Source organism: Rhipicephalus sanguineus, chromosome 10 (assembly GCF_013339695.2).
Source record: "Rhipicephalus sanguineus isolate Rsan-2018 chromosome 10, BIME_Rsan_1.4, whole genome shotgun sequence".
NCBI classification, from domain to species: domain Eukaryota; kingdom Metazoa; phylum Arthropoda; class Arachnida; order Ixodida; family Ixodidae; genus Rhipicephalus; species Rhipicephalus sanguineus.
In genome coordinates, this window is record NC_051185.1 from 38,863,006 (window position 1) to 38,891,005 (window position 28,000).

General features: G+C 45.5%; 1 protein-coding gene across 1 annotated transcript; it reads left to right on the forward strand.

Moving 5' to 3' along the window:
- Positions 1–265: 265 nt before the first annotated feature.
- Positions 266–6,353, forward strand: LOC119406334 (putative solute carrier family 22 member 31). The gene is made up of 3 exons (XM_049419592.1): positions 266–641; positions 4,414–4,584; positions 5,180–6,353. Exons 1-3 carry the CDS (start codon positions 592–594, stop codon positions 6,261–6,263), a joined length of 1,305 nt encoding a protein of 434 aa, XP_049275549.1. The 5' UTR covers positions 266–591; the 3' UTR covers positions 6,264–6,353.
- Positions 6,354–28,000: the final 21,647 nt, after the last annotated feature.

Here is a 28,000-nt window from a genome sequence, read left to right on the forward strand (position 1 = left end):
TATTGTTGGCATGCCCGTTTCCGTTGCATTAAACGTCACCTCTAGATCAGCGCGGCCGCTGACGCGGAAGTTTACAAAAACGCAATAAATTCATTATGTTCCTCTAGTTTCTGCCTGAGGTAAAGGTTGTGCCTATAGATTTCAGCATCCAATCTTTCAATATGGCTGAAAATCTTGGCGGCAGAGCTTTTGTTGAGTCACGTTCAGCGAATTTGTTCACACCGTATCCCTTTAATAATGCAATTCTGTGCGCTAGAAGACGCTTGGTCCCGACAAGGAGACTCCGTTTTCGGTGCCACCGAAGCGCAAGTCGCGCGGCCAGAGCATGGTGACGTTCGGCGACGCCCAGGCGTACCGCCTCTCGTCGGCCGAGACCTCGACCAACGAGTTCCTGGGCCAGGGTTCGCGCCAGCTGCGCATCTTGGCCTACGCCCAGCTGTCCCTCGGGGCGCTGGCCTTCCACTACCAGTCGATGCGGATGCTGGCGCCGCCGGCCGACGTCGTGGACCACTGGTGCAAGCAGCCGGCCGAATTCGCCAACCAGAGCGCGCAGACGTGGAAGAACGCCTCCATTCCCGTGGGTCCCGACGGATGCTACAGCCGATGCACCGTCTACAGGTTTCCCTACTCACACGGCGTAGGTGCGTATACATACGCTTCTAAAAGACCTTCTCACCAGGTGCCACTGCAAAGTTTGGTGGCGCACTGGTAGTTGCGAGGAAAAAAGTCACAGTTTTGCCGCAAGGGCGAAGCTATGAAGGCGATATCAACAAATTGGAGTGTCACACGAAGAACGAGAAGCAGCTCGATACTTGCACAGCGCCGCTGAAGCACGAAGAAGGACCCCCGAAAAGAACGCACAGGCATGCACAGGGCAAGCGTGAAGTAACAACTGTCGCAGTTGTTACGCCTTGTGCTTGAGCAACGCGCTGCAAGTGTCGACAATGATGAATCAGATGCTCTTAGATATTTCTTTTTCTTTTAAACTGCTGCGCGTAGAGTGACCCCCCTGCGTCTCCTGCCACACGGGGGCGTCTGATGTATAGGGTGTGCCCGGTGTTCTTTGTTTTTTTTTCCTTCCACATCACGAGTGGGTACAGACAAGGGCCACTTTGTCGTGCGCGTCTCAAGGGCAGTTTTCAAAGTGAAAGAAAATTAGCAGTGCTGCGTGATAGAAAACACGCTCAAGCTCCTTTGAGATTTGCTTACCACCAGCGATAAATGGTATATATAAATAGCTCGCCGTTATTTCCCCGGGGTATGCTTGGGGCATGGCTGAGTTGTGTAATGCAGCGTGCTGGGGAGCGAGGGGTCGATGGTTCGAATCCCCTGTCGGCTGCATCGGAATTCGTTTCCTCTGCTTTATTTTTCTTTGTGCCTTTTTTAAATATATACATACATATACATATCCGGGACATGACGGCGACGGCAAAAGTCAGCCGAGAGTGTCCATGTAATTGCTATCATAATAAAAAGATCAAGTCACTTTGTTAAGGCGAAATCCTTAGATGCCTCATCATGTGCGAAAAGTGACCGTTGTCGGCGTCAAGACGAGTGATGCACAAGATCACGCTACGGAGCCGCCCTATGACGTCATCACAACGTCACAGGTCGCCAGGATTAGTGACGTCACATGATTACGTCGTCACATGGCGTCGTTGCTTCGTAAAAGGCGGGCCGATCCCGGTGGCAGTGCAAAACCACCGTTGAGTCCAGAAAGCTTTCGGGAAGGGGGGATAATCAACTGAAAAGAAAAAGATGGCTTTTGCCTTCTAGTCGTCTTAGTCAAATGCATAGTGGATCATACAACTTTTTTAACAGAGGAGATAGAAGACGTTTAATTAACTGTCCTGCTAGAAACACGCCCAGAGGCGAGGAGTCACAGTCAACTCGGCACACTCTCGGGGGAGCACGCCATGTTCATGTTACGTCGCTCACTCTCATGTACGTCATGCTCATGCACTACATTTGTGGTGCGGGATTTGAGTGCCTGCAACCACCACTCTTCAGCAGTCTATACTCTACCTCTCTGCGGACGCCGCAGCAGCATCGCCATCGGGGCCCGCGACGAACGCTTCGGTACTGTGGCCCGCGCTCGTCAACCGGTCTCGGTACGAGTTTCCGTGCCACGAGTGGGACTACGACGTTTCACCGGGAGTGCTCACGGCACTGAACGAGTGGGACCTGGTGTGCTCCAACGCGTGGATGGTGCTCGTGGCGCGCTGCTACACCTACCTCGCAGGGGTCGTGTGCACGCCATTCCTGGGCAAGATGGCGGACAACATGGGCCGCAGGCAAGGAGGTTTAAAAAGAAATTTTGGAGTGGAGGCTTTCACAAGATCATGGCAGCAGATGTGAAGCCAGAATTTGCCTGGAGTTTACTTCAAAAGTACCCGCCACGGTGGTCGAGGGGTTATGTACGTGCTCGACTGCTGATCCGAATGTCGCACGATCGAATCCCAGCCGCGGCGGCTGCATTTTCGGTGGAGGCAAAAATTGCTTAAGGCCTGTGGACTTATATCTAGGCGCACGTTAAGGAACCCCAGGTGGTTGAAATTTCTGAAGCCCTTCACCATGGCGTCCCTCATAATCATGTCGTGGTTTTGGGACGTTAAACCCCAATTATTATTATTATTATTGGTGTTTACTTCAAAAACATGGCCTTCTCGTGTGATATAGGCAATCAGAGATAGTGTTTTCTTCCCCTAACGTAAACGTTAGCCTAAATGTAAAATAAGAGATCGCTGTTCCCGACAAAAGAAATAATACATTGATTAAGGACAGCTGTAGGTAAAAGCTGTTCTCGGCAGCTTTACAAGGGCCCGCAGCCACTTCGTGCAAAGCAGCAGTGGTAACAGTCAGCAGTAGTAACTTGAATAGCACGCAACAAAGCAAACAAAGGACAACTTAGTCTAAAACAAATAACAATAATGTAATTGCCGAAAGTGATTAAAGACTGAACATATGCCTTTCGCGCAACTGGGTCTGCGTACAGTGCATGAAATCTGTGCCAGCTTTCACATATTTGTTAGAGTACTGACATGGTGTACACTATATACTACCGTGGCACTGGATGAGTGTCGGCAACTTGATCTCTACTAAAATTTGCCAAGACTCTGAGACTTCTTAAGGAAACCAGTAACGCTAAAACACCTTTCGACCATTACCTGTCCGGGAAAATTACCGATAATAAATTCGTACAGCGTGTAAGGCAAACGCCGCTTTCTGTTCGCCGTATGCTAACGTTATATCGTGCCTGAAGTAAGATGGCGGAGGTCTGGCTTCACTTTCCAGATATCATTTACACGCCAGTAGTCTTTTTTTTTTTTTTTGAAAGCGCCTTGGTCGCAGGCAAGGAGGTTTAAGGTGGGGTGAGATTTCCTTTGGTCAGAAAATTCAATTTTGGGGTTTTGCAATCATCTGATAGAGAAATAATTTATCTTTCAGAAACTATATCGTACTTGGGCACTCGCGGTTTCAAAAAGAATTTTTGGTCCTTTTTCTTTGACACATTGACAAGAAATGCACGCGTACCCCTACGTTTTTTCTGCGTTTTTTTCAAAACAACATTTTTGGAATTTCTGTACCTTTTTCTAGGAAGCTAACAGGCGTAAGCAAACAAACATTTTTACATGTGTTAATTAGCGGCATTTACATAACTGGTACTAGAATCAGTAGCCTAGGTGCATTTGTGCTTTTTAGGGCAAAAAAAATTCATAAGTGGCAATTTTCATACATTGACAAACGTAAAAAACAAAAAAATCAAGTTTTTGTTGTACGCTCACAATTTTAGGTCCACTTCTGTAAAGCGTTAGTAGCTACTTTTTTGCAAAATTGTAATGCCCCGGAGATAGCAGATCTTACTAAAAAAGTACATATGTAGAAAACAAAAACAAAATAAAACAAAAATAAAAATACTAACTAGAATTTGAAATTATTTTCGAGCTCTAATGCAGCCTGAGTCTACCTTTAAAGTACCTTGCACATTTTATAGCCATAGCTTTTATTAACACTGCTGTATATCCAAACTTTGAAGCTCACTTTCAAAGTCTCACGCCACCTTAAGAACTTAGCCATATCTAGTTATATTTTGTAAGACAACAATCTAAGGACACTGAATTGACGAAATAATAGCTTTCACAATGGTAGTACAACACGTCATCGCAGAATAAACACGATGTCACTTCGTGTGCCCCCACGTGACAATTTGCGCAATTTGAATAAAACGTGGTCCTGATTACCATTGCTCAATCGTATCAAACTTTAGTATACTTCATCACAAACTAATCTACATGTATCCTGCGTATTTGAGCACAAACATAAGCTTGTTTCACTGATTGAAATGTACGTTTCGTTTTCACAAAATGTCAGTCTCGGTTTCAGGGAGGTCTATTAAGATGAAATTGGTCGCAGGCCCGTGCTGCTCACCTGCGCTGTAATCACTGTCGTCGCCGCGGCGTGTACCGTGTTCGCGCTCACCTTCCTGCAACTCGTGCTGCTGCGCATGCTGGTGGCGGCTTCCCTGTGCGGCTTCTCGATCGTCTCCATTGTTCTTCTATTCGAGGTCACCTATGAGGCCAACAGGTTGGTCATTGCACATTTTCTCGACAAACGGGCGATGAAAACCTTAAAGGAGCACTGACATCAAATTTCAAAGTCAAGATGTGCCCTTCATTCGATTGCTCGGTATGCATAGGTCTCCTTGGCCAAATTTGGATGGCGTCCGTCGCGTGGAAGTAATTTTATTTCGAGGGCAAACAGCGTACGAAAGCTCAACGGAAAATTGATCACGCTGCGACATCGGCACGTTTCTGGACAGGATCAGCGCTTGTTCCGTCTTTCAGGGTCAGTGCCAATTTGTGCGCTGCTCTAAGAATCAATCAATTCCAACTCACCCGCTTTACCATCTCTTTATGTAACAAAATATTGTGTCTTAAATAGTTATGTCAAATAGTTATGTGTTAAATAGTTCTAACCATCCGGAACCGTTCCCTGTTTAGATGCTAACTACTCCGAACCTGCGCCTGCGAAATAGGCTGCCTATGCCATCACGAACGGTAATGTTTTGAGCGTGTTAGGATATTTTGCTAAAACATTCATCGGCGAGAGGTGCACTGGGCCACTGGCACAAACGAACAAACCGAGCGTGCTAAGAGAAAGCTGTCGCTGTCAAACGCAGGACCAACTACCTCTGCTACGTCATCGTGGCACACGTGATCTGCGGCTGGGCTCCGTGTCTAGTCAGCGCCGCGGCGCTCGTTGTGGACCGTCGCACGCTGGCGTTCGCCTTCCTGGTTCCGGTCTCCCTGCTGCTGACGAGCTTTCAGGCCGTCCGGGAGTCCTCGCGGTGGCTTTTCGTCATCGACCACGCATCGGACTTCGTCGAGAGGTACTACGCCGCGGCCGGGCAGAAAGGTCAACGCTCCGACGCCGACCTGGACCGCACCGCCACCCGGCGGCTTCAGGTCGCCGCTACCAGAGCCGGCGCCTTGTCCCCCGAAGGACCTCGCGCCGCGGAGGCGTCGCTGCAGCCCGGAAGCGGCGTGTCCGGCATGATCGTTCTGCCCGGAGTCGTGGCGAGGACCGCGTCGCTGTCGGGTCTGTTCTTCAGCCTGTTCGTTATCCTGAACGAGGCGTCGCGATGCGGAGAACCGGAAGGATCGCAGGCGTGCCGAGGCGCGCAGCGTTTCCTGACCTTCTGGCAGACGGCTGTCCTGGTGGTACCCCGCGTCGTCAGCCTCCTGCTGGCGGCGCGACTTCTGCAACGCTGCGAGCGCAAGAGGGCGCTGATGTTGGGCCTCCCGCTGAGCTGCGCTGCTGTCGCGCTGCTAGCCGTAGTCGATCCGGCCCACTCGAGCGGCGGTTCCATGATGTTCGCGGTCGTTGTCGCCAACGAGCTGGTGATGGCCTCGGTGCTCGTCAACTTGGCCTTCGCGTGCGTCTACTGCCTGGAACTCTACATGACGGTTGAGCGCGCCGCGGGCTTCGGCGTCGTCTACTCGGCGGGCTTCGTGGGCGGCGTCGCCGTCTCGCTCCTCTTTGACGGTCAGGACGCGTCGGTCCGCAATATGTGCGGACTGGCGCTGGCAGTCGGGGCCCTTCTGCTGGTCGACCGTTTGCCCGAGACCAAAGACGCCCGACTGCCCGAAGCGGCGACCGACGCGATCTCGGAGCTCAAGCGATACAGTATGTCGAGCACGTCCAAGAGCTTCGCCGAGCCGCGACCGTCAGCTGACTATGGTTACTCGCCCGACGCGAAGTGACTAGACCCTGAAGAGTATAAAACTCGTCGCGTATCATCTTGAATTTCATCATCTAATTGCTCAAACTCGAATTTTACATAATAAAATCGTCTGCGTACGCAGAAATATTTTTGTAGGGGGGGGGACCTCCTTGATTTGAAGTGGGGGCCGGGCAGGCAGATGTGGTTAAGTGTCATTTTGGACTCTGTATGCTATAGCAAAAAAAAAAAAAAAAAAAAATCGGGGGAAAAAAATCGGGGGGGGGGCGGCACGGGCCCGGTGTGCCCACCCCTTGGCTACGCCACTGCCACTGATTTGTCAGAATTTTTGTACTTTTTATTCACTTCACTTTAGTATTTAAGACCCCGGTTAGGGGGTATTACAAAAGGTGTGGGCTAACTGATGCTTACAAAGAATGATGCTCATGAGGAACAATGTGCTGTGATCTCCGCAAAGGTCAATGAACACATAATGGATTCAATGTCACGGGCAAGACCATTGCAGTCAATTGGTTGGTTGGGTGGTTCCTTAGGGGATAGGGGAATAGCTCAACCCACTACAGGGGATCGGCCACGAAGCGTGCGGCAGTAGACTGTGAAAAAATAATATAAAAGGAGTATGCGAAAAAGATAGTTTATAGTAAAAAAAATGATGGGGCAATTTTGATTTTTTCCTTTTTCTTTTTAATGAAATGTTAATTAAACGAGTGTTAAGTAATAGAATTAAATAAATAAGTAATTACAGAAATTTAAGTAAGGGAATGAAATGATATATTTCTACTTATAATATTAACATGGCAGTCTCTTTGTTTCTTTAATATAAATGAATATGGCATCATATATGCCCCTGTTGCATTGCCCTAGTGCCGACGCCCCCAGGGAGAGTAATGCCGATGTGGAAAGCTCAAGGCCAAGTTTTTGAAAAGGAGGTTTTAGAAATCTTTGCCTTATGTTTTGGTATCTTCGACATAGGCGTGCGCAGGGTTCCCCTTTAGGGGGGGGGGGGGGGCGAAGCTTCATCGCAGCGCCCCCCCCCCTCCCTATTAAGTCAATGTATGGGGCAGACTTTGCGCCCCCCTCTTCTTACGTGACAAGGGGGGGGGGCGGCCGCCCCTCTGCCCCCCCTCTGCGCACGCCTATGATCTTCGACATTCTGTGAAGTAGTGCTCTATTGTTTCTGCTTGATTACAATAATTACAGTTAGGGGAAGGAACGAAACCAGGCCTGTGGAAATAAAAATTTAGTGACGGTATTCTGCATCGCAGTCTAGTTAACGTTACTTCCAATTGCCTTGTACTACACCATGTGCTATTCCACGAAAACCTAAGGTGCTGAAAATATGTATTGTTTAGGACAGAAGATTTAGTACGTTCCTCTTGCAGACAAACATTTCGGAATCGTGCGATCGTGTTATTAGAAGACGGCCTCAGAACATTTATGACCGGTCCTTTGAGGGATGCTGCCGCCAGAGTGTCCGCCGCTTCATTTAATATCAGTCCAGTGTGGCCTGGTACCCAAACCAACCGGACGTGCCGTACGTGATTGGGCATATATGAGAAAAGTTCTGTTAGGCAGCTCGACGGCTGTGGCACTGCTAATGCCGTACACACAGACAAGGAATCCGTTAATATAACTGCTGAAGAGATATGTGCTGGGAGTTTCCGCAAAGCAAGAATAATTGCCATTAATTCTGCCTGGAATATTGGTGTGAAGTCGGGCAAACGAAGGGAAAATGACCAATTTAGTGCTGCTGAATAAATTCCCACCCCTGCCTTCTCATCAGTAAAAGAAGCATCTGTGGCTATTACTGAATTTATCCGTACGTTTTTAGGGTGGTCTTCCAACAACCCATTTAAATATCTAATGAGCAATAACTTAGCATTTTTTGGAAGTATGTCATCATATTCTATTACTGCTGTGTGTTTGAGTGCGTTTGGGTAGATTATATCCTTAAATGTCTCTTGTAATGGCTCCAGGAGCTTTTGCACGAAAATTATTTGAGGACGATGTAGTCGAGACCATTCGCTTTCAAAAAATGTGGACGGCTCTCTAAGAAATACATATTGGGAGCGTCTGTGTTGGGAGACATATATGTTTAGAAAGGTTTGAACTGTTAAAATTGTAAACCTAGTTTGAAGACATGGCAAGTTTGTTTCATGGTAAAGTATATTATTAGATACAAATTTTGGAAGTCCGAGACATAAACGTAACGCCTCACGTTCTATACGTAGAAGAGGGCGTAATTTATAAGCAGGTCCCCCACAGAACAAAATGCATCCAAACTCTAATATTGGGCGGACATACATGCAATAGATCATTAACAATGTTTTTCTATGCATTCCAAAACGAGTGCTGCTGATTCGTCTCAATAATCCAATTGCACGTAAACCTTTAGCTGCAATGTACTCAATGTGCGAGCTCCAATTAAGATTAGGTGTGTATATTATACCCAAATATTTTAATGAATCGACCTGCGGAATAAAGGCCTGGCCGTACATAAGTGGGATATGCACGGGAAAAGTCAATGGAAAAGCAAGAAGAGCACTTTTGTTAACATTCAGAGACAAATTCACGTCATTAGCCATATTTCGATCTCATTCAAATATGACTGTAGAATGTTGTACAGCGAATGTATATCACTGGAAGATGCAAAGAATGCAATGTCATCCGCGTATACATACACTTGCACGTCGTTGTGCGAAGGAATCGAACTTAGTAATATATTGAATAAAATGGGCGAGAGAACTGACCCTTGAAAAACTCCCCTTGTTTGTTTGTATTTTTGAGAAGATGACCCGTTCTGCGAGCAATAAAATGTGCGTCCACTTAGAAAATTTTGTATCCATGCAGTTATATATTCAGGAACATTTACACTTCGGAGTTTACTAATCAAGATGGCGTGTTTTACGCTGTCATATGCCTTCGCAGTATCTAAGGTCACTAGGGCGGCATACTGCTTTTTGTGCCGAGCAAGTTTAATTCTACTTTCCAAATCAACATGGGCACACCAAATAGAGCGTCCAGGGCGGATTCCAATTTGCGATTCATTCAGTATATGTCTTGCTTCAATCCATTCTTCAAGATGTCTGTATAATAATCGCTCTATTAGTTTTACGAGATTCGACGTGAGGGAAATAGGCCGAATGTTATCTATTGCATAACCAGCGCCTACGAGCTCTCTAACGCAAACGCGTCAAAACAAAAGGGCAGTAAATAAGCACGGACAAGGAACATGCGGAACAAGCGCTGATTGCCACATACTTTTGTTGAGGTGGTTTGTGTGAACGAGGAAATTATTACGCACCTCCAGCCGCGCACACGTGGAGTGATTAAAAGAAATACTGGTGAACCCGAATTTCAATGAGCGTAATGAACCATAGTTGGTGGCTGTCGTGGATTCATTTGCAGCAGAATAAGGAGACATTGAAAGTTCCTGAATTCTGAAAACTATAGCAGATTTTACTGTACGTGTAACCGAAACTTTGCAGTTGCGGGAACTTAAATCGTCTTTAATGAGACCACATACCTTAATATGCTGTCCGCGTATGATGCTTTTTACGCAATGAATAAGAAATCGATTTTTGGTCTATTTTCGGACTAAATGGTAAGCCTTTGGAAATGTTATCTTTTCTTCGACTTTACAAAGTTCCGTCGAATTTGGATGATATTGATTCTGGGTTCATTTTCGGACTAAATGGTGAGCCTTTGGAAAATATGTAATTTTCGATTTTTCCAGGTTTCGTAAAATTTTGATGAAATAGTTTTTGGTTGTATCTGCCTCGGTGATTACTCGTTTAAGCTTATCATGCGCCCGTTTTAAAAATGTGGTGTCATGGAAAAGAACAGCGCTTTCACACTGCTCACGATGCAAAGGAATTGTCCTCCAGGTTAGTTCCTAACGTCCAGTTTGTGTGCATGCCCAGGCTACTCTTTCCCATGACACCAGGTTTTCGAATCGGCCGCATGATAGCCTCGAATGCGGTATTAGTAAACATATTTAGTTAACTTCTGTGCAAGTAAAGTCGGTACGCCGTCGGTACCACACTTCCATAAGGAAGTTGATTTCTTGACAGATTTCGTCCGATTTTTGGGGTAATGTGCGCACACATATGTACTACTGCGCTAAATGTGAGCTACACCATGCGAGCACGTGGCCGAGCGCACTGCAAGGTCATACAGTGGCGCCGACCGTGAAATATTTTCAAGTTATCAGGGGAGGGTTTGGCTGTTCCTGCGTGTGCGCATCACCTCGACTTCGTTTCACCCTCGCCCTCGTTTTGCGCTGCGGTGATATCAGCTTCGAAAGTGATAACTTCGAGGGTGGAAGCAAGCAAGTGGGGGCGATGCACAGTTGCTGGAAAAGCCGAACTCTCTTGAAATAACTCGGAAATATGCCACGAACGGCGCCACTGCACAACTCCGCAGTGCTCTCGGCCACGCGCTCGCGCGGTGTAGCTCATACTGAACGCGAAAGTACGTCACGTTTTTAGGAGCGGAGCTCCTTATAGCATCACCTGGTCGGTCGTCGCTCCATGCGGCGTGTCCCCGCCGTCGCGTCTCCCGTATCATTCATTAGATGGCGCTGTCCCATAGAGATGCATGCAAATTGCAGTTGGGTGACGATATACTGATATACTAGATGGCGCTGTCCCATAGAGATAAGGAGGGAAAGGTTTTATGATAAGGAGGGAAAGGTTTTATGATAATTCAAGGGGAAGCGCTTTACTGTTTGAAGCAAGGTCGGGCTGCCTTAGAACGCGTAGTTATAAAGCGAGATTCAGTAACGAAGAAGAACAATGTACATGCTGCGGGGGAACTAAGGAAACGATGGAACATGTACTGATTGAATGTGGCGATATTCACCTAGGTATACTTGTGGGCACGAGTCTACAGGAGGCCTTGGGTTTTAGGGACAACAGTGGAAAGCTGAACACGTCCGCGATAGAAATAAGTAAGAGACGGTTAGAGTATTGGTGGCAGAAAAGTAGAGATAAAGTACAAAAATAAATAATGGGGAAAAAAATAAGGTCATTCTGCCTTAAGAGGGAGAGAGATAGACCGTGAATTTATAATTTTTTTGGTATATTAACATAGATTTAATCAATGTAGATAAGGTATTAGGCCAGCATGAAACATGGAAGTTTTTTTCTTTTTTTCGAGCATGGTGGCAGACATGTCACCGCCCCGTTACAAAGGGGACGCTCATAGCATCCATCCATCCATCCAGAAAAAAATTTAATAAAAAAAAAACAAAACAAAATAAAAAAAATAAAAATAAAAAAAATAAAAAACAAGAACATATAAAGATAAATAAAAATAAAATAAAATAAACTAAAAAAATAAAAAAATAAAAAAGAAGAAAGAAAGGAAAAAATAATCAAAGCGGCGTATCGCTTTGATTACTGCTGGGCGAAACCACTGAACATTTCACGGTATAACCATGATTGCTTCAGGAGCTTCGCCCAAGCTCTTCATCATTCACCCGTGGATATGCTGTAATTTTTTTAAAGAAAAGAAGGACATTCAATGTAACGTCAGTGCTCGTTCCGTTTTTGTGTCTTTCTTATCGTGCTTGCTTTTCCGTGCTGCGCAGGATTTTTAAATCTTTATCGAAATTGGATGAAGTCGATTTTGCCCCCGCTTTGGGACAAAATGGTAAGCCTATAGCCTTTGGTAATCTTGTGTATTTAGAATTTGCAAAGTTTCGTCAAATGGATATGGGTTCATTTTCGGCCTAAATAGTAAATTGATTTTCGGTTCATTTCCGGCCTAGATAATAGCCTTTGGAAATCTATTTCTCAATTCTGCGAAGTTTTCTCACATTTAAATCAAATTGATTTTGGGTTCACTTACGGCGTAAATAGTGAGCTTATAGCCTTTGGAAATGTTATATTTTTGATTTTGCAAAATTTCGTCAAACTGCGATCAAATCAATTTAGGGCTCATTTCAGGCCTAAGTATTAAGCCTTTGTAAATATTGTATTTCTTATTTTTAAAATTTTCGTCGAATTTGAATGAAAGAGATTTTACCTTCGTTTTAGGACAATATGGTAAGCCTATAGATTTGAGAAAAACTTCTAGTTTTCAATTTTTGTCAAATTTGGATTAAATAATTTTGAGTCCATATCCCGCCTACATGGCAAGCACTTTTTGAGATTTCCAAGTTACATATAATTTAGACAAAATCTACTTTTGGTCCATACTGGGACCAAATGTTAAACTTATAGTGTTTACAAATCTTGTACTTTTCTATATTTCAAAAGTTCGTCAAATTTTAAATATTCATGAAATTCATGAAAATTTTAAATATTCATGAAACCTATATCTTGCTCGTTGTTTACTAGTACACTCACCGCAGCGGTGGCGAAGCGCTTAGGTGTCCGCTTCCACTACGGGAGGTACCGGGTTCGATCCCCAGTGCCGGCCGGCCACCCACCGGTTTCCAATGGGTACAGGCGGGCTTCGTGGTGGTGTTACAGTGCCACTGTGGTGCGAGGCTTAACTACGCTTGGAGGACTGCCAACCCGCTGCACGGGACCAGTGGCCACTTCCCATGCCACGAACCGGAGGTCCTTTTTTTAAATGAAAAGAAACGTAAAACCCTACCAAGCTATACAGGAATGGGCAGCCTCTCTACCGCGTATAAGGGGTCGGTCTGTAGGTTATTGCAACCATTGGCGGTCGTGCGAGTGAGAGCCTCGATACACCCATGACGGCATCATCGTATACTCAGGAATGTCGGCAGTGCGATTCAAGCCACCACTCTTCTGGGCACAAATTGCGTTACACCCACGGTAACTGCATGACTGTGACGCTTTTCTTTTTAGCAGCCAGTCCGCCAGCAGGATTCGAACCACCGACCTTTCAGTTGTGAGCTGAACACTTTACCACCTCAGCTACAACCGCTGCACAGGAAACAGTCTTTAGAAGTTACTCTGCACATTATTATAGTGCATGCGCGAAAGTTAAACGATCTGCTTGCTTCTACATCCCAGTGTAATTTCCGATCTTGTCATGTAAACTCTGGTGTCATTTGTGACCATGCAGAAATGTAACAATATAGCGTCCAGAAATCCTAAATTTCTGCATTTTTGCAAGTTTCGTCGCGATATGATGGCATATGTATTGTGTCAATTGTCGACCCAAAGAGTAAGCCTATAGCCTTTTGGAAATCTTTCAATGTTCGATTGTTGAAAGATTCGTCGCATTTTAAAGAAATCAACGTTAGGGTAGAAGAATCTCGGAATTGTCTAGGTGGTTCGTAGCACGTAAATTCTTCAGCGCGAACGAAGAAGGGCTAGATGAGACACATAAATGCATGACGCGCGGTCAATTTCACGTGAACGTTTCGTCGCAAAATTGGACATATATATGCGGTAGGAGCCACGCCCTCACTGGCTGGCTTGATAGCACCGCGTGATGCGCCCTAGCGATGCGCGTGGGCCATCCTCTGCCCTTAAGATATGGCCGCCTTGGCACAACCCAGCGAGAGGATCGTCCGGCTCCGACAACAGGTGGACGCCGCTTGGAGTTGCTGCTCGCCTGCTTCTCGCTTCCTGCCTGCCCTGCCTTGCGTGCCTTCGGTTGTCGTGCTGATGTGTGAGCGTTCAATAAATTGTTGTCCGTTCTGTGGAACGCACTTCTTCCTTAGTTTAACTGTACCGACCGGACGGAGCAAGTCCAATACGTGCCGTGGCACTAATGACGCAGTGAAACGACTACTTCCTTTGTTAGTTTAAGAAAATATGCGTCAATTTTACGCGTTAGAGGTTATGCGCTCGTTGAAAAAACGTCGTGGTATGAAAAACAGCAGTGCTTTCATACTGTTTACAGTGAAAAGGAAGAGCACAGAAGATTAGTTCCTAACACGCAGTCTGGTTTCAGACGCACGCTACCCTTTTCGATATCGCCATGTTTTCGTATCGGCTACATGATAAATATGAACGAGAAATTAAAGAAGCTTTCCTTCACGCAAGTATTGTTAGTACGCCATGACGCTCAAAATGGAAAAACGAAGTTGATTTCTTGACAGCTTTCGTCTGGTTTCCGCATGATTTACGCGCACATATATTCGCCACATTTTCTAAAAGCATTGAGTGTAACGTTAGCGCTCGTACCGTTTATATTTTTCCCTGGTCGTCCCTCTTTGTTCATGCTGCACAGTTTCTTTGCTATTGGGGGTGAACATTTGGCCAAAAATGTAAGCCTATAGCCATAGGCACGTGGGGGGCGCAATGTCTGCCCCATTCATTGACTTAATGAAGTGGGGGAGCTGCGGTGAACCTTCGCCCCCCCCCCTTAAAAGGGAGCCTTGCGCAGGCCTACGAATATAGCATTTCAAAACACTTCATTTTTCAATTTTTACTATTTCTGTCGAATTTGGCTCAAATCAATGTTTTGTCTCCTTCCAACCTAAATGGTAAAACCTATAGCTTTGGAAATCTTGCATTCGGCAATTTTTCATTGTTTCGTCGAAATCAGATGAAATCGATGTGGGATCATTTTCTGCCTAAATAGTAAGCCTATAGCCTTCGGAAATGTTGCATTTTTGATTTTTTAATGTTCATCGAAATCAGATGAAATCGACCTGGGATCATTTTCCGCCTAAATAGTAAGCCTATAGCGTTCGGAAGTCTTGTATTTTTCGATTTTTAATGTTTTGTCGAAATCAGATGAAATCAACCTGTGATCATTTTCCGCCTAAATAGTAAGCCTATAGCCTTCGGAAGTGTTGAATTTCTCGATGTTTTAATGTTTTGTCGAAATCAGATGAAATCAATCTGGGCCCATATTCCGCCTAAATAGTAAGCCTATAGCATTTGGAAATCTTGTATTTTTCGATTTTGTAATGTTTCGTCGAAATCAGACGAAATCGATTTGGGATCATTTTCTGCCTAAATAGTAAACCTATATATAGCCTTTGGAAGTCTTGCATTTTTCAATTTTTAATGTTTCTTCGAAATCAGATGAAATCGATGTGGGATCATTTTCTGCCTAAATAGTAAGCCTATAGCCTTTGGAAGTCTTGCATTTTTCAATTTTTAATGTTTCTTCGAAATCAGATGAAATCGATGTGGGATCATTTTCTGCCTAAATAGTAAGCCTATAGCCTTTGGAAGTCTTGCATTTTTCAATTTTTAATGTTTCTTCGAAATCAGATGCAATCGATTTGGGATCATTTTCTGCCTAAATAGTAAGCCTATAGCCTTCGGAAGTGTTGAATTTTTCGATGTTTTAATGTTTTGTCGAAATCAGATGAAGTCGATGTGGGATCATTTTCTGCCTAAATAGTAAGCCTATAGCCTTTGGAAGTCTTGCATTTTTCAATTTTTAATGTTTCTTCGAAATCAGATGAAATCGATGTGGGATCATTTTCTGCCTAAATAGTAAGCCTATAGCCTTTGGAAGTCTTGCATTTTTCAATTTTTAATGTTTCTTCGAAATCAGATGCAATCGATTTGGGATCATTTTCTGCCTAAATAGTAAGCCTATAGCCTTCGGAAGTGTTGAATTTTTCGATGTTTTAATGTTTCTTCGAAATCAGATGAAATCGATGTGGGATCATTTTCTGCCTAAATAGTAAGCCTATAGCCTTCGAAAATCTTGTATTTTTCGATTTTGTAATGTTTCGTCGAAATCAGATGAAATCGATGTGGGATCATTTTCTGCCTAAATAGTAAGCCTATAGCCTTTGGAAGTCTTGCATTTTTCAATTTTTAATGTTTCTTCGAAATCAGATGAAATCGATGTGGGATCATTTTCTGCCTAAATAGTAAGCCTATAGCCTTCGAAAATCTTGTATTTTTCGATTTTGTAATGTTTCTTCGAAATCAGATGAAATCGATGTGGGATCATTTTCTGCCTAAATAGTAAGCCTATAGCCTTTGGAAGTCTTGCATTTTTCAATTTTTAATGTTTCTTCGAAATCAGATGCAATCGATTTGGGATCATTTTCTGCCTAAATAGTAAGCCTATAGCCTTCGGAAGTGTTGAATTTTTCGATGTTTTAATGTTTTGTCGAAATCAGATGAAATCGATGTGGGATCATTTTCTGCCTAAATAGTAAGCCTATAGCCTTTGGAAGTCTTGCATTTTTCAATTTTTAATGTTTCTTCGAAATCAGATGAAATCGATGTGGGATCATTTTCTGCCTAAATAGTAAGCCTATAGCCTTCGAAAATCTTGTATTTTTCGATTTTGTAATGTTTCGTCGAAATCAGACGAAATCGATTTGGGATCATTTTCTGCCTAAATAGTAAGCCTATAGCCTTCGAAAATCTTGTATTTTTCGATTTTGTAATGTTTCTTCGAAATCAGACGAAATCGATGTGGGATCATTTTCCGCCTAAGTAGTAAGCCTATAGCGTTCGGAAGTCTTGTATTTTTCGATTTTTTAATGTTTCTTGGAAATCAGATGAAACCAATCTCGCGTCATTTTCTACCTAAATAGTAAGCCTACAGCCTTCGGAATTCTTGTATTTGACAATTTTTTAACGCTTCGTCGAAATCAGATGAAATCGATCTGGGCCCACTTTCCGCCTAAATAGTAAGCCTATAGCCTTCGGATATCTTGTATTTGGCGATTTTTTAATGTGTCGTCGAAATGAGATGAACCCGATATGGGATCATTTTCCGGCTATATAGTAAGCCAGTAGCCTTCTTAAGTCTTGTATTTTTTGGTTTTCTAAAGTTTCGTCGAAATCAGATGAAATCGATGTGGGATCATCTTCTACCTAAATAGGGAGCCAATAGCCTTTGGAAGTCTTGTATTTTTCGATTGTCAAAGTTACATCAAATTTGCGTTAAATCAATTTTGCATCCATTTCCTGTACAAATAGTCAGGTTTTAGAAATCTTGTACTTCTCGATTTTTCGTATGTTCGTCAGATTCTGATGAAATAGGGTTTGAGCTTATTTAGGTTCTCTGATTTCCAATGTCTTGTTTAATTTACCTAAAATGGATATGAGAGGTATCTTCTACCAAAGGGTTGAGTCTATTGGCTTGCCTCTTTTGATAAAAAATGCTTCCATGATTTGTTTTATTCTAATGCATGGATATTTCCAAAATTCGTAAAATAAAAGACGTATAAACTATGTAGCGGTAAGTCTTTGTCATTAATTACAGCAAATTCTTCTTTAAGTGGCACATTCAGCCGGGCTCAGACACACAACCCTAGCATGAATTTTTATATTATGCGAGGCAATAATGTACAGACCAACTTCTAAGCACAGTTTGCTGTGCCCTTCCAGTGGCCGAGCGGCTAAGGCGTTACGCTCGAAACCGAAAGGGCGGTGGTTCGAATCCAGGTGAGGGTATCGCTACATAAAACAGGTAAGGCGAAAACCCTTGGAATTCCTCATGATTGCGGCAAGAGGGTTCCTGGAAATAGTGACACTCGCGCCATGAGTGAGCCTGAGTACCCTCACCGCAGCGATGGCGAAACGCTTAGGCGTCCGCTTCCACTACGGGAGGTACCGTGTTCGATCCCCAGTGCCGTCGGCCACCCACCGGTTTCCAATGGGTACAGGCGGGCTTCGTGGTGGTGTTACAGTGCCGCTGTGGTGCGAGGCTTACAACGCTTGGAGGACTCCCAACCCGCTGCACGGGACCAGTGACCGCTTCCCGTGCAGCGAACCGGGGGTCCTTTTTTTATGAAATAATTCAATCTAAAAAAAAAAGAAAACCATAGAATGGTATACAGGAATGGGCGGCCTCCCTACCGCCTATAAGGGTCGGTCTGTAGGTTATTGCAACCATTGGCGGCCGTGTCAGTGAGAGCCTCGATACACCCATGACGGCATCATCGCATAGGTACTCAGTAATGTCGGCACTGCTATTCAAGCCGCCACTGTTTAGGGCACAAATGGCGTTACAGCGACAGTAACAACATCGCCGTGTGGCTTTTCTTTTTCGCAGCCAGTCCACCAGCAGGATTCGAACCAACGCCCTTTGCGTTGTGAGCTGACCGCTTTACCAACTCGGCCAGAACCGCTGCACAGGAAACGTTCTTTAGAAGTTGCTCTGCACATTATTATAGCGCATACGTGAAAGTTAAACGATGTGCTTGCGTGTACATCCCTAGATAGTTTCACAGCTTCTCATATAAAGTCTGGTGTCATTTGTGGCATGCAGAAAGGTAACAATATAGCGTTCTGAAATCCTAAATTTCTGGATTTTTGCAAGTTCCGTCGCGATATGATGGAATATGTATTGCGTAAATTTTTTCACCCAAAGGATAAGCCTTTGGAAATCTTTAAATGTTCGATTTTTGAAAATTTCGTCGCAATTCAAAGAAATCGTCGTTACGGTAGAGGAACCTCGGGATTGTCTAGCCGGTTCGTAGCATATAAATTCTGTAGCGCGAACGAAGAAGGGCTAGATGAGGACACATACATGCATGACGAGCGGTCACTTTCACGTGAACGTTTCATCACAAAATTGGACATATGTTTGCTGTAGGAGCCACGCCCTCACTGGCTGGCTTGATACCACTGCGTGATGCGCCCTAGCGATGCGCGTAGCCCATCCTCTGCCATTAAAATGTGGCCGCCTTCGCGCAGCCCAGCGAGAGGATCGACTGGCTCAAATAAGAACAACATGGCGCCTGGGGTTGGTGCTCGTCGTCTTCTCGCTTCCCGCTTGCCCTGCTTTGCGCGCTTTGGCTCGTCGTGCTAACGTGTGAGCGTTAAATAAACTGTTGTAATTTGTTCTGTGAAGGCTACGTACACCTTGCTATAACTACCCACGGGATGCAGCGAACCGAGTGCCCACAAAGCGGGCTGTGATAGTGAGGGTTTACCCAAAATATATTTCTTCTGAAATCGACGAAACTCAACAATCGAGAAGTACAACATTTCCGAAGGTTATATGCTTACCATTTCGTCCTAAAATAGACCTAAATTCCATTTCATCTGATATCGACGAAACATTTAACAATCGAAAAATACATTTCCGAATGCTAGAGGTTTACCATTTCGTCCGAAAATAGACACAAAATCCATTTAATCTAAAGTCGACGAAACCTTTAACATTTGAAAAATATTTTTCCAAAGGCTATAGGCTTACCATTTCATCCAAAAATATACCCAAAATCTATTTCATCTAAAATTGACGAAACCTTTAAAATCGAAAAATGCAACATTTTCACAAGTTATATGCTTACCATTTCGTCCGAAAAGAGACCCAAAATCCATTTAATCTAAAGTCGACGAAACCTTTATCAATCGAAAAATAAAACACTTTCATAGGCTATACATTTCGTCCGAAAATAGAGCAGATTTGAGAAGTGAGTCCAAATTTTGATGTAGGGAAACGACCATGATCCGAAATCGTGTCCGGGCAGGTGAGTGTGGTCGAGTGTGATTTTGCGCTATGTATCCCATGGGAGCAACAACTTTCGGGGCGCTGGAACTGACCACCGATCTGGAACCTGAGTAGGTTTGCGTTCTGTTGTCATCCAAGAGTGCCAAAGCAATAAGAACCTGCTCCGCATTAGAAGAGGTGGTCCCAGTCACGGAGGCCGACGAGATAATGTGGCCTCTCTTGTATATCGCCACCACGGCAATGCGAGATGAGTGGCCATATCGTGCCGCATGTGCGAAGAAAACCGATTGGGAGTCATCGTTTTTCTTCTTCAGGGTAGCAATTGCTCTTGCTCTACTCATTCCGTCATTGCGCTGCAGGTGAACATTGCGAGGGATCGGCGCAACAAGAATGCGTTCCCTTTGCTCCTCGGTGATTCGATGACTTACCTCCTCTGCCAAGACTGGATTGAGACCCAGAATGGCTAAGATTCTTCTCCCTGCCAAAGAGCAAAATATTCGAGCCAGCTGATCTCTGTGGTGTTCGACAATTTCGTCCAGGGTATTGTGCACGCCTGATTTATTAGAGGGGTGCTGTACTAGCAGTCGTGGGAATACCGAGCACCGTTTTGATGCTTTTCCGAATGAGGGTGTTTAGCTTCGTTCTCTCGAAGGCGCAGCATGCATGACGCATTCTGAGCCCTTAAAACGCGGCCGGCTGCGCGCGGCCGAGGGAGAGGATCGTCTGGCTCCAAGAAGGACCACACGCTACCTGCCGTTGCTGCTCGCCTGCTTATCGCATCCTGCCTGCCCTGCCTTTACCCGCCTCGGATCGTCGTGCTGACGTGTGAGCGTTAAATAAACGGTTGTACGTTGTTCTATGACGCCTATGTATACCTTGCTTTAAAAACTATGGACGGGTCGCAGCAAGCCAAATACCCACAATGTGTGCTCTGGTAGCGATGGTAGTGATGCCGTTTAGGGTAAAGTTTTGTGGAAAATTCGTACGAAGCGTCCACATCTCCTAACTGGTTAGTGCCACAGGAATTGGGCCAGCCCGTCTACTCACCTCCGGTTAACTAAAAATGATGAAGCTATCTACAACTAGCCTAGTCGGTATGTGCCACAGAAATTGGGCAAGCTCCACTGCTTACCACTGGTCAACTGAGAATGAAGAAGCGTTCAAAAGGAGTAGCCGGCGCTATTTAAAGACGCTAACATCTACCGGGCTCGGCCCTGGTTAACCTCCCTACCTTTCTTTCATCCTTATTCTCTCTCTCTCTCTCTCCTAACTACGTCTAATAATAATAAAAAGAAGCGTTCTTAACGAGAATGTCCAGCGATGGCTAAAGTCGTGTGCTCTCCGGAAGATAGATAGATAGATAGATAGATAGATAGATAGATAGATAGATAGATAGATAGATAGATAGATAGATAGATAGATAGATAGATAGATAGATAGATAGATAGATAGATAGATAGATAGATAGATAGATAGATAGATAGATAGATAGATAGATAGATAGATAGATAGATAGATAGATAGATAGATAGATAGATAGATAGATAGATAGATAGATAGATAGATAGATAGATAGTGCTCGAAGCAAAGGGCAGGGAGAGGAAAGAAGTGCAAACACTCGGGGCACCATTCAGGGTACACACAGTGCTTCCCAGGATTACTCTCGCGCAATATGTGCAGCGGTGGCACTGTCGGTGAAAGTTCACACTCAAGCAAGCCTCTTCATGAATTGTGCGCCCCCCAATCACAGTATAGATAAGCTGTACGTTACATGCGTTGCAAGAATTGTTCCGTGACTTTGGATACGGAGACCGGGCTTTCATGTAGGCAGATGGGGGCAACACTACTGTAGAGCAAAGTCAATCAATGAAATAGCAATAGGACGCCACCAGCTCCGTTTTTCAACCAGTCTTCACGAAATTAAGTCAGCCAAGCTGCTTGAATTTGTTTTCGCGAGATACCAGTCACTGGTATGCAGTAATCGGCGCGCGCCAGAATTGTCGACTCGTTCGCGAAAGAAAGAGAAGAAGAAAGTGCGAAGACCAGGCAAGGCAGGTACTTCTTATCTGTATGATATAACTCCCAATTCCGACAATATATTTTCTCATTGCATATTGTAACCGTCCTTTTAATGTCCTCTAGACCTCTCGGTCGCTTTCTTTTCAATTCCTCAGAGCAGGTCGGGCAACTTTTAACGCGGGACAACCTACATACCCAATTAATACAACTGCGTTCTCTGTTGGTACTGCATGCGTTCCTCATTTTCAAGCGAAGCTTCTACAACTTCCAGATTTTAGTGGCGGCATTGTACGCGAAAAACGCGGCGCCGGCGAGCGTACAGAAATCCGGCTCGTGAAGTTGCGCCGGTCACATGTACGCGCATTTTTCGAATAACTGATGCTCTCGTGATTGTGGGCTTGCCGGCGATCAGTCGTTTCTGATAAGGCAATCTGATCTCTTACCGAGGTGACTTTTGTTATCTCCCGTTGCCACATTTCACTGCTGTCTGGATATGAACGCATGTCCGCCGTTGTTGCCGGCAGCAACTAAAGTGTTGTGCTTAGTGCTAAGCACGTGGATGTCGGTCCAATTCCGTGGCATGGAGGAAAGAAAGTAAGGAGGGAGCACACCACGATACGATAGAAAGAAAGAAAGAAAGAAAGAGAGAAAAAGAGAGAAAGGAAGAAAGAAAAATTGGCCGCGTATCTGCGTGCTCCGCTGCAAATGCCGTATAGACTAGAACACAGCGAATTCTATGCGCATCGCCATATTTGCATCGCGCGTCGCGCCATCTATCGCACACGCGTCGAAACAACACGCGCGGGCTGCCACGCCAGCAGACGCTACACAGAGCAAACGTGAAACTCCCGAAACTCAGCCCATCGGAGAGCGTGTTTCGCGTCTTTTCTAGCCTGGACATTTTCGCTGATTTTATTGGAACATCAAGAACAACTTGCTCATGCAAGTCCACAATGCATACAGTAAGTGCTGAGTGGGCTGCGGAAGCAACCTCGTCAGATACGTGCGCTCTTACATTTGTAAAAAAAAACGTTCTCGCTGTAGTACGCGTGAATCGTAATTGCAGTGCAGCTCGCGAAAGAGTGAAACGATGTTTTGTTGCCCCATATTACAAGTTGTGCACAAAGTTTTGTGAAAGCTCATCATTTCAGCATGCATCGCGTAATAATTAGAGTACGCTTTACGGATAGTCTCGCGCAACGTAATTTTTGTTTCACGAGCGCTCTTACAATAATGCGTCTTGCTCACAAAAGCGGGCTATCAGAGAGTATAACCTGCAATATCGTTCAGCGATCCCTTTTGGAAGCTACCTGCGCAATTTTATTCTTGTAACGATGGTGCTTTACAAGAGAAACTGTGCTACTCTTAGCTAAGCCGGTTAGCTACTCCTGCGACGTAAAGGACACTGGCGCGAGTACCGCTTACTTACGTGTCAATATATGTATTATGTGCAGCTGGATGCCTCGTGTCCAGATAAATTTGGGGACATCAAATACTGAAATGAAAGCACGAAATTCTGGCCAGCTGTTGAGGAGCACCGTGCCATTTATTACCTTTTGAAGACGAAATCTCGAAGGCGTGGATGCCATCAAAAGCACTAAAGTTTAATAATACGTTGAAAATGGCAAAGCATGCTGATTGCTTGTGCATGAAAGCGCTACCTTGCACTAGATTTTCGTCAAAGGATACGCTGAAAGGTATGAAGTGCACCCCCACACAAAGCTCGCGGCTGCCTTCAACCCATCTGCGTGTCACGCAAATTAGGCTAGCAAAATAAAATGGGTGGGCATCACACTGCAGAATACACGCAGTTAGTGTACTTACTCGCGCATTTTCGCTCGGCTCCTAGTTTTTTTGCTTGAATCGCAGTAATCCACTCGTGGCGAAGCTGAAAACACCGAACCGGCACTATTTCCGTGGCGCGTCGTAATCGTCGCAGACAACGCTAATATCCTCTTGTTGCGCTGCTTGTTTTGGCATCCAAAGACGACGCAGTAGTGCCCAGGCGAGCTCTTATACGCTGAAGCGGCGTGAACAGGTGTTTTTCGCACTTTAAAGCCTCAGAACTGCAACTTGCCCTGTTTACTTGGTGCAGCCCGCGCGCGCCTTGGCAGCCCCGTCAGCCCGGCGTCTGGGTGCGAGAGTATCCGCTCGGCTCGCCAGCAGCCTGGGTGCGAGACAGGCGTGCTCTGGTATATAAAGACGATAGATGAGGCGCTGCGTGAGATATGGACGCCATCTGGCAATACGTCGTGAAACATGAGCTTGTGCAGAGGGTTTCCTTCCTCCGTGACAGAGGGCGTTCGTCGGCGCGCATATGGCATTTTCAGCGCAGCCTAAGAAACTAGGGTCTTTAGTATTACGTATCTATGTATTTTCTATTAAAGGAACACACCACCTAATACTTACCTAGTGATGTTCCGCCTCAGATATGCGTAATATTTACTTTTTGGTCGACAACGTTCATAAGTATGAACAGCCGTACCAGTTCAAGATGGGTGGGCGGTAAGCAAGTGGTTCAACTTTGCCCGGGTCGCTGAATCGGATGACAGACAGACAGACAGACAGACAGACAGACCAAAATTTCTGCGTTTAAGTTCCCCAAGAAAGACTATCGTCTTTAAAAGTATCTGTAGTACGTGAGGCACGCGCATGCCAAACTTCGCATGCCCCTATTTTCCCGATGGGGCAAGCGCTCCTGTATTTTTTTCTTTTTTTTTAGCGACGCACTGTGCAGAAACGCGACTGCCACTTTTACGGCTACAGTCCGCTGCAAGTGGTCCCCATTCATGCAAACCGAGGCGGAAGAGGCAAGGCGTGCACTGTTCCGGGCCGGTGAAGTACGGGACGCCAGTCATCGTCCGTGGTTCGCGATGTGCTCCCAGGGCACGTCACCCATCGCTTACGGCTACTACGATTTCCAGCAGCCGCGACGTGGCGCCGAGAGCTGCTCGCGTAGCGACAGGCTACTCATCTCAGCACCACCGCACCGCAGGACACCAACAAGTCAGTGTTTGATCGCAGTCATCCCCCTTGTTTTATAGCGTGTCCACTGCGCATCAGTTCACTGATGACGAGTATCTTTATTAGCGTCCTCTTTGAAATGGGGTGGCAACCTTTAGTCATCTAGCCTGTTTGTTACAATCATGCATTACTCTATGCTAGTATAGCATCCTGGCCACATCATTATGCTGCGAATCTTTATATGGTGAATCGCATCCATGGACATAAAAATCACAGAACAACTTTCGGTGGCTCTCGCGCATCGCCTACTCAGCACAGGTTCCAGAAGACCTTTTGTTCGCCATGCAAGCTTCGGGTTTTAATATTCACTGCAAGTCTACGGTTGTAGAGACCCCTGTTCTATGAACAACTAATGAAACCGACAGAGAAATTGAGCCAAGGAAAGCATGCTCAATTGTAGTGCAACTGATTCCCACTTAAATTGAAAAGGAATTAAAGAGGACGAAAAATCGCCCTTTCCGTCGGTGGGATCCGAACCCACTACCTTCGAATTACGCGTCCCCTACATATCCTACAAAAAATACCCTACAAAAAAGTGGACGAGGGAGCGCCCTCTGTCGTAGCTCAAACGGTAGAGCATCGGACGCACAATTCGAAGGTTTTAGGTTCGGATCCCACCGACGGAACGGGTGATTTTTCGTCCACTCTAATTCCTTTACACTCAAGTGAGAATCATTACAATACAGTTAAGAAACCACAAATGTTGTTCCTATATGCTTTCCTTGGCTTAATTGTCTGTCGGTTTCATTAGTTGTGTGTAATACAGAAAACCGGCGTCCTCGCTTTTAGCAGCACGCAACATAAGTGCCGCGAAGTTACCATGTCGGGTTTTACTCCGATGTGATCTGTGCGTGGGTGTGAAATAGGGATGGGAAGCGGAGCCGGATACGGCAGAGGATTGGCATAAAATGGATATAGATAGATAGATAGATAGATAGATAGACAGACAGACAGACAGATAGATAGATAGATAGATAGATAGATAGATAGATAGATAGATAGATAGATAGATAGATAGATAGACAGACAGACAGACAGACAGACAACGGGGAGAGTGTAAACATAAGGAGAATCGGTATTTGGCCAAGTTAGAATTGATTATGCATGTCGAAGCGGGCAGTGCGTGAAAACGAGTACGCAAGAAGGAACATTGGCGCTGTGGTGTGTGGTCCTTATTGTGTCCACGTTTTTTCGCGCTGCCCATTTCAACATGCAAGAGTAAGCATCACGTATTTTGTGATTGTATCTTCAGAGAGGCGTTCTTAGTCGAGAAAATCTTTTACTCGCACCACGTGCTCTGCCCTCGTGACAGCGTTATGTTAGTGCTAGAAAGATGTCGCACAAGACAGAAGCATTTGGAGGCCGTTGAGAGGGGCCTTTGTCCTGCAGCGGGCACAAAATAGCCCGGTTATGACGACGATGCAACCATCGCGATGCTGTGTTCTAGTCACGACCTCTCCTGCTACTCGTGTGCCGTGATGTTCCTGGTGTTCCTGGTGGTGTGCATGGTGCTCCTCGCCGCTCAGGGAAGACTTCAAGGAAGACTGCGCGTGGCCGCCCAGGACGTGGACCCAGCAGCCGGTCCCTCACCACCTGGTGGGAACAGCGGCCACGAGGGCGCACTAAAGAACGAGGTTCGTTTACTAAGTTATCTCAGCATACTTTTGAAGAAGCGTCGAAGGGCGAGGCTCTCAGCGAGAAAAGAGAGACGGGACGAGTGCTGTGTGCGACTTTGTCCCTTGGTGCTGCCACACAATTACTTAACCGTGCCGGATCGCCCAACTATGGACCCTATTGCATATCTCAGCGTAAGCACGCGTTTCGTGACCAGCGATGCCCTCGCATACCGCATCTTCTCGCGGACTGCACGCACTGCTTAGTACTGCCTAGTTTTGGCGAAAAATGGGTGATCGTTAATGTTGTATGTGCGATTACTGTTCACTAGTTTCGACTAAAGCAGGCTATGCGCTGTCATAGCAGCATCTGCCTTAATCCGATATTATGCTTTTGGATAAACGTAATTTCAGGTGTTTTACGGGCCAAAACCAGGATATGATTACGAGGCACGCCGGGGGGGGGGGGGGGGGAGGCGTAAAACCACAACAATTATTGTTATCCCCTTGTACTCCTGTCTTATCTGTACCAGATTGTGTCTCCGATTACTTGGCTCTGATGACGATGTGATAAGTGGCAGCCTACTGCAACGCTTCGTGCAAGCGATCCCGGCTATAACATATGTAGTCGCGTTCTGCTGATCCATCTCCCACAGGTCCAGCCACGTGAGCCCTCTCATCGGCAGCCAATACCTGCAGCCTCAACACACACTCGGCGTCCACACAAGATCCACACCACGAACCTTCACCGGAAAACCAGTGCGACCGTGCTCCCGCATTCGAGCGCACCAGAGCGGAGTACCCAGTCTTCTGCCCGACCAGATCTATCTGCCAGCTCCGGCGACATCGCGCGTCGAATGACGTGAGTTCCCACAGCGATTTAATTTCAGAGTACCAAATTATAGGGCGTATGAAGTGGACTAACCGCAAACCACGGAGGGCGATGTTTTCGACAGTAAACTTTATTTTCATCGTCAGGCCGATATAACTTTTGCAATTGAGTTCTCGCCAACGACGTCATACTCAGCGTGCACTATCATAAGACTGCGTAGTTATTACTTGTATGTGTTTCACTTCGAATGTGTAACTATTGCGCATATGCTTTTATTTGTGAGATAACTATTATTTATTCTCCAACCAAAGTTACGAAAACACGTAAGAACCCGACGTTTCGGAACCAGCTTGGTTCCTTCCTCAGGGGGGACTGCGGCGGCTTGGCAGCGGCCTCTTTAAAGGGGCCCTCCAACACTATTCAACCCCCCATTTTTTACTTGCGGGTTGCGTAGGCTGATGCTGGGGATATTTTAGCATAAGTCTAAGCACCGATATCAAATTATTTAGTATTTTAATCACGCGTTGAAGTCCCTACATCGCTGCTGACCGCATCAGCGCGTAGTGGCGCTTGCCAGAACTATTGCGGGCGGAAATGACGAAGATGAGCGCTGGCCTATGATTGGATAAATGTAACGTTAGAAGTAATAACGGCGTTGCATCAAAGTTGAGATTACTATTGTGTTTCGTTTTTCTTTTCTGTGCTTTTTCAATGAACTCCAAATAGCCGCCGTCCCGCAACAAAAATATCACTACACCACAAAGTACGACAGAGGCGCCGGTTGCCATTTCGCCTCTGGTTGCTCTGGCTTTCTTTTTTTTTTTTGCCTGCGCCGGTCGGATGTCCATATGAACGCTTGCCCCTCTTCCTTCTTTTTGCGTCTGTACGTTTGCGAGCTGCCTCTTTCCGCATGTGCTGTAGGCTCATGATTGTTGTTGAAACGGTGCA